The sequence below is a fragment of the Salpingoeca rosetta genome (genome assembly GCF_000188695.1).
Source record: "Salpingoeca rosetta unplaced genomic scaffold supercont1.25, whole genome shotgun sequence".
Taxonomy (NCBI): Eukaryota; class Choanoflagellata; order Craspedida; family Salpingoecidae; genus Salpingoeca; species Salpingoeca rosetta.
Genome location: NW_004754909.1, coordinates 429283 through 436782, shown reverse-complemented (window position 1 = coordinate 436782; position 7500 = coordinate 429283). Strand labels below are relative to the sequence as shown.

Sequence of the window (7500 nt, the reverse complement as noted above, 5' to 3'; positions counted from 1 at the left end):
CGTCGGTGTCGGCGTGCGTACGGTGCAGTCTGTGGAGGAGGTGTTCAGTTCCCCGTCACCACTGGCAGGGCGCAACGCCCATCACGACACACGACAACAGCAACAACAACAACAACAGCAGCAACAGCAGACATCTACTGCTCCATCGTCGCTGTCGTCGTCGTCATCACATCTCGCAACAACAGCAGCAACCACAGCAGTGTCGAGCCGCAGCGCAAGCACCAAAAGCAAGCGCAGTGGCGATGCTGCTGGTGGCGGCGGTGATGGCCGAATGGAAGGTGATGACCGTGTTGTGTTGTCACCGTCGTCGTCGTCGTTGTCGTCGCAGCACCCGGGTGCCAAGTTTGTGACAGACGTCGACATCAGCACGAGGAAGGCGCGTCAGGCGCGTCGCCTCTCGCGCCGCAAGTCCTCCAGTGGAACACCGGACCGAGCATCCTCCTCATCCGTCCCCGCACACACGCATACGCTCGCGCACACGCCGGGCAGGCAGGGGTCAGGCCACAGCTTACACAGCGTACACAGCAGGAAGACGAGTGGCGCGAGCGTGGGCAGCGAACACAGTGGCGGTTCCATGCACGCGCACACGCACGCGCACACGTCCCGCTCACACACGCAATCGCCATCACGCACTCACGCGCACGCGCACGCGCGCACACACGCACGCGCACACAGCGGCGGTGTGGGCGATGCTGGCAAGAAGAAGAAGAAGAAGAAAAAGAAGAACCCGAAGAAGGGCCGTGGAAGCCGCACCCACCACGATGATCACGATCACGGTGAGAATGATGGTGCCGATGGTGGTGGCGCCAATCGCAACCTTCAGCAGCACCAGCACCAGCAGCAGCAGCAGCAGCAGCAGCAGAATGAGAGGTATGGGCGCGATGGGGCAGCAAGGCGGTTGCACGATCACTTCCATCACCGCATCAGCCCACCACACCCGCCAGCAAGCGGGCAAAGAAGACAGCGAATGGACAACAGCACCACAGCAACAACAGCAACGGTGCCATCTTCATCATCAACAGCAGCAACTACCACACCGCCGCCCCCACATCAACCACGCATCCGTGGTGCAGGGACAGCAGGGGCGCGATCAGCAACGTCGATATCAACAGCGTCGCCGTCACCAGCGCGCCCGCGCGTTCGAGTGGAGGGAACCGTGCACATGTCGGAGGAGCAGGCACGAGAGGTACAGGAGCTGTTGGAAGCGATGGTCAGCACGGCCAGCAGCGACACGCCGGGGCTGGACGACACGCACGCGAACGTCACCACCCACCAGCACCACCGCAGCCCTGATGGTGGTCGCGGTGTTGGCAAACATGACGGTGCGAATGACACACGTGACGCTCCTGGTCACGGTCACGATGGCGGCGATGACAATGCATCGTCGGATGACGAATTTTTCGAGTGCTTTTCAGAGCCGTGGGTGCACTGCTGACGCGCACTGCTGGTGGTGGTGGTGATGATGATGATGATATTGATGATGATGTTGTTGTTGTTGTTGTTGATGTTGTTGTTGTTTAAGTTGTTGTTGTTGTTGTTGTTGTTGTTGTTGTTGTTGTTGTTTAAGTTGTTGTTGTTGTTGTTTAAGTTGTTGTTGTTGATGATGATGATGATGATGATGATGATGATGATGATGATGATGATGATGGCGAGGGACAGGATCGGCCCAGGCTTCTTGATGAACAGTGGAACTGAAACAGGAAAAGACACGCGGCGCAACTGTTGCCGATCATGATGGTTGTGGTGGTGGCGATGGTGTTGATAGGGCAGGCAGGCAAGCAAGCAAACATGTGTTGATGTTTTCTTGTTCTGTGTGTGTGTGTGTGCGTGTGTGTGCGTGCGTGCGTGTGTGTGTGTGTGTGTGTGTGCGTGTGTGTGCGTGCGTGCGTGTGCTTTTGATATTTGACTCGCTATTCCTGTGTTCATCACACTGTGTATGAGATGGGCAGATGTTCCATCATAAAAATGACATTGACACCGCATCACAAGACATGCTGTATGAGTGATCATGCGTAAGTGAGTGAGCGGTTGCACTCGTGTGAGCACAAGCACATGACACGGCGGCTAGTGAGAGCACATTAGAACCCTAACGACACACACACACACATATACACACACATACACGCACAAAACTTTCGATGCAAAGTGCATGAACAACGAGCAAAGTGTCTATTCTCACGAGGACAGTCAGTTATCGTACAACAAGTAACAGAACAGATCATGAACATCGAAATGGCATGTCACGCAACGACGTCAGTTACCATGATTATGGTGATGACAACAACACTGGCTGGTGAGTGCGATTCAAACGGAGCCACCACGTTGCATCAGTGTCGTGCACAGACATGGGAAAACAGCGTGCACATGCTTCAGCCCCATCAGGTCATCCAAACCACAAAACCAATTCACCCACCATCAATACATCGCCCCCAAACCACCCGATGAAATCACCAACCAACCCACCAAGGAACAGCTGTTCACGTTCATCCCGCGCTAGTGTTGGCCGTGAGACGACACCACAATGTGTGCATTGCTTGTTGCCGGCACGGCGTCGCGCGTGTCTTTGCTGCCGCTGCTGTCAGGGTGGCTGGTGCTGCTGGCGCTTTCGTGGCTGTTGTTTGTGCTGCTGCTGCTGTTGTTGTCATGGTTGGTGTTGGTGTTGGTGTTGTTGTTGTTAGTGTCACTGTCGTTGTGGAGTCTGTTGGCAGGGCCGTTCGTGCTGCCCCTGTCGTGCGTGTTATCATGGCTGCTGGTGTTGTGGGCGTCAGCATGCGTGCTCCCCTCGCCACCCAAGTGCGGGTTGTACAGCGTCATGTTCTCTGATATGCGCGCGGGCGGCAGTGGCGCATCCTCCTCGTCCGGGTGTGCAATCTGCACTGCTGGATGCATTTCAAACGCATGCTGTTGCTGTGGCTGTTGTTGCTGCTGCTGGTGGTGGTGGTGTTGTTGATGTGGTTGTGGTTGTTGTTGATGTGGTTGTTGGTGGTGATGGTGGCGTGGTTGTTGCTGGTGGTGGTGATGGTGATGGGGCGAATGCTGTGGGTGCGGCAGAGGAACCCCAACAGCATATGTGTGTGGCAGCGGCGGCTGTTGTGGAAGTGGCAGCGACCCCGCATACACCTGCTGTGCATGAGCTGCGTGGTGTTGGGGAGGTGTCATGTGCAATGGCGGCTGAAACATCACGTGCTGTTGCTGCTGTTGGTGCTGTGATTGCGGTGGCTGTAGAGGTGGTGTTGACTCGTGATGTGAGTGCATCTGCGTGTGCACAGCCACCGGTTGTGTTGCATCAGCACCACCCACCCGCACATCCGGCTGTGCACCCACGTGCGGGGCCATCGTTGTCGCAAGCGCTGGCTGCGGCGGCGACGCCTGTGCGGTTCCTGGTGCATGCACGTGCATGCCCACATCCACATGTTGTTCCTCCGTGCCTGCATGCATGTTCATGGGCACGCCCGCAGCGCTGTTGGTCGCTGCTGTGCTGGTGGATATGCTTCGCCCTGATGTCGGCGTGAGCGGTGACATGCTGGCTGCTCTTGCACTGCCATCATTGGTGTTGCCAGGGGTTTCGTGACGGGCAGGGTGCATCGCGGTGCTGCTGGAGGTGGCTGTGGTGGAGATGGCGGTTGTGGCTGCCATTGCAGTGCGACTGCTGGCTGTCGGGGGTCTACGAGTGGCAGCGGCTGTACGGCGGTTGGCAGCGCTGTGGTCACGGTGCAGCGCTGCCAGGTCGTGAAACACTTGAACGTGACGGTGACTGCGACTCACACGCCGTCCGTTTCGCTGTTGTTGTTGCTGCTGTTGCCCTGGTTGTTGTTGTCGGTGTTGGCTGGCCTCACGTTGCCGACTGCTTTGGGTGTCGTCATCAGCGCTGGCATTTCCGCCATGCACGTGCGCTCTCCTCGTGCCAGCATCATCACCATCATCGTCATCGTCGCGTGTCGCACCAGCGGCATCAGCGGTGACATCATCGCTGCTACCATCGCCGTGGCGATGCCTGCCACCACCACCCTGCACATCCACGCTCACATCCACATCCACGCTCACATCACCACCACTGCCTTTTCTCGCTCTGCCAACACCTCCACCAACACCACCATCGTCACCACCACCACCACCATTACCACCGTTCTCAACCCCACCACCACTATCCTCGTCGTCATCGTCGTCGTCACCAGCGTTGTGCGCAGCAACGAGCGAGTTGGTGAACAGCGGGTTGGTTGGTGCGTGCACCGCATCGTGGTGCAGTGAGAACTCGGCGTGGGACAGAAACTGCTTGCTGCATTCCGGACAGTTGAATGTCATGCGCATGTACGTGATCACGTGCCCGTTCATCACCGCCACGGTCTTGCTGAAGTGATGCTGACCACTTGTGCCACCATCACCATCATCATCACCATCATCACCACCACCATCACCGCTGCTGTGATGACTCGTGATATCAGCACCCCCAACCCCTTGCCCGCCAACAGCAGAGGTACCACCACCACCACCACCACCACCAACGCCACCACCACCACCATCATTACCGCCGCCAAGAGCAGCAGCAGCAGCACCATCACCATCGTCGCCACCGCTGTACAGTTCATCCACAACGTGCCGGCCGTGCGAAACGTGATGCACACGCTCGTGCCGGTCGCGGTACTTGCGGGAGACAAAGGGGCGAAGACAGAAGCGGCAGGGGTGGGGCGAGTCCAAGTGGCGTCGCTCGTGTCGAATAGCGGCGCTGCGCGTGTCAAAGCGAAGGTCGCAGAACGTGCACTTGTGCTTGCGCGTCTCATCGTGCAGGCGCATGTGCACGGCAAGCTTTTCCTGCTGTCGGAACGCCTTGTTGCAGATGAGGCACTGGAGTGACGCCTCTCTTGGGTGCCGTTGTTCGTGCTTTCGCCAATTGCTCTTGTCGGAGAACCCAGCACCGCACACGCGGCAGGTGTACGGGCGCTCCCCGGTGTGCGTGCGCTCATGACGACGGCAGTGCCCCGCCTTCGTAAACCCTTTCCCACAAAACGTGCACTTGTACGGGCGCTCACCGGTGTGTGTGCGTTCGTGCTGACGCAATGTGGACACGTCAGCAAAGCTCGCTGGGCATTTAGGACAGGAGAACGGCTTCTCGCCCGTGTGCGTGCGCTTGTGGTTTTGATATGCAGAGCGCGTTCTAAACGTTTTGGAGCAGCGTCGACAAGAGTATTTTGAACCAGGCCTTGCGTGAGCGCTGGTGCTGTCTCCGCTATCGTCACTGCTGCCTTCGTCTTCGTCCTGCTGCTGCTTCTGCGGCTGTGATTGTACTTGTTGTTGTTGTTGTACTTGTTGTTGTTGTTGTTGTTGTTGTTGTTGTTGTTGTTGTTGTTGTTGTTGTTGTTGTTGTTGCACTTCTCCGTTGGCATGTGCCCTTGGCATGCGCTGAGCCGTTGCAGCAGTTATTGTCGCCACTGTTGTCGATGTCAGTGGTGACGATGATGGCGTGGATGCCGAAACGGGCTGCGCCCCTTGGCCGTGTCCTGGTGCTTGCACGGGTGGAAGTGGAATTGGCCCGTCCATCTGTGCACTTGCAACACCATCCTGGGCAGCTGGCGTGGAGGCCATTGCCGATGTTGCCGATGATGGCGGTGCACCAGGCGCCGTGTTGTTCGCCACCATCGCGGCAGGTGCTGTGGTGGCAGCGGTGGTGGCAGTGGTGGTCGTCGTGGTCATCGTGTTTCCAGCGCTTTCACGGCTACGTTGTTGCTGCTTTCGTAGTTGGGGCTGCTGTGAGAGTGTGTGCGTGGGGTGAAGCAGAAGGTGGAGAGGATGTTCCCCGCGCGAAGGCGCCTTTTCAGGGGGCTGCTGCTGCTGCCGTTGTTGTTGTTGTTGTTGTTGTTGTTGTTGTTGTTGTTGTTGTTGTTGTTGTTGTTGTTGTTGTTGTTGTTGTTGTTGTTGTTGTTGTTGTTGTTGTTGTTGTTGTTGTTGTTGGATGTGCAATAGCTGCTGCTGCTGGTGCACGTGCTGCTGCTGCAACAGCTGATGTGGGGAGATGGCGGGCGGGACTTCCTCCCGAAACAGCAGCGAGTGGTGTGCGGTCGGTGGCATGGTGGTGAATAGCAGATGGCGGTGGTGGTTGGAGCCGTGCACGTTCCACATCCCATTTGAATGGTTCTCATTGCCACTGTCTTGCGCGGTGCCAGTGGGCGTATCCACCACACCTTCTTGCTGCTGATGCTGATGCTGTTGTTGTTGCTGTTGCTGTGTTGTTGCATGCATGGCTGTTGTGGTTGAGATGCCACCCGTGCTCGACCCCGTGTGCTGCACTCCTGTCACGGCAGATGTGACAGATGGCCGCGGTGGCGACGCAGCAATCTTCGCACGCTTCGCATGGTGCTGTGGCTCAAATTGGTGCCCATCGTGTCCCGGGAGCAACTGCTGATACACGTGGTGCTGATGACTGTGATGGACTGAGAGCAACGGAGGTGGTGCGCTGACGTGCGGCAGGGCAGGCGCATCAGAGCACAGCATCACGGGATGTGGGTGAACAGCATCAACGTGCTGGTGAGCACTTGATGGCATGGAGAACGGCTGTTGTTGTTGTTGTTGTTGTTGTTGTTGTTGTTGTTGTTGTTGTTGTTGTTGTTGTTGTTGTTGTGGTTGGTGGTGGAGGAGGTAGTGGTATTGGGGCGCGTGTGCGGGCAGACCGCCATTGAGTGTGTCCGCGGCAATTGTGGACCTGGGCATGGGCTGGCACGTCTCAATCAAGACAGGGGGCGCTGCTGCTGTTGCTGAAGACGATGTTGCTGCTACTGCAGAAGATGACGACGACGATGTTGTTGGCTGTAGCACCTGGCTGCCAAGTTGGGGCAAGCCAGCATCGGACTCAACTGCGTACGTCAGCATGGGCGCTTCAGCCATGGCCGGGTTGTACACGGGTGTATCGTACACGCTTGGAAATGGACGGGGAGCCGAGATGGCACCAGGGAGCGCCGCTTGTTGTTGCACATATGCGGTCGGCGCTGGCTGCATGGCGGTGATGGATGCCGGTGACGACGCAGCGATGCCGCCGCCGCTGCCGCTGCCATTGCCATTGCCATTCGCCATTGGTTGCCGGACACCGCTCATGGCAGGGTACCCGATACCTGGCTCCTGTTGTACAGGACACGTGGTTGATGTTGGCAGGCCCGGCTGCAGCACCAACATTGGCTGCTGCTGCTGCTGCTGCTGCTGCTGATGTCGCTGCGCATCGATGTTGCTTGGAGGAAGCAGCTGCGGCGCTGCGTGATGCGGAGGAAATGGTGGCGGGGGCGGTGGGCGCTGTTGTCGCTCCGGATGCTGCTGTGATTGGTGCTGGTGATGTTTCGGTTGAGATGCATCATCATCATCATCATCATCATCATCATCATCTTGTCGTTGTTGTTGTTGTTGTTGTTGTTGTTGTTGTTGTTGTTGTTGTCGTTGTTGTTGTTGTTGTTGTTGTTGTTGTTGTTGTTGTTGTTGTTGTTGTTGTTGTTGTTGTTGTTGTTGTTGTTGTTGTTGCTG

The 7500-nt window shown here is 57.2% G+C and overlaps 2 protein-coding genes across 2 annotated transcripts in view; one reads left to right on the top strand and one right to left on the bottom strand.

The window, feature by feature from the left end:
- The window catches only part of PTSG_08809 (uncharacterized protein), a 4795-nt gene extending 3236 nt beyond the window's left edge, over window positions 1-1559 (top strand). The window contains exon 9 of the mRNA XM_004990137.1: window positions 1-1559. This exon is cut by the window's left edge and continues 323 nt beyond it. Coding sequence (XP_004990194.1) covers window positions 1-1435 — 1435 coding nt within the window. The 3' untranslated portion in view covers window positions 1436-1559.
- A 360-nt stretch (window positions 1560-1919) lies between these two features.
- Window positions 1920-7355, bottom strand: PTSG_08808 (zinc finger protein). Its single transcript, XM_004990136.1, has one exon. It carries the CDS (start codon window positions 7159-7161, stop codon window positions 2494-2496), a length of 4668 nt encoding a protein of 1555 aa, XP_004990193.1. The 5' UTR covers window positions 7162-7355; the 3' UTR covers window positions 1920-2493.
- Between the last annotated feature and the right edge of the window lie 145 nt (window positions 7356-7500).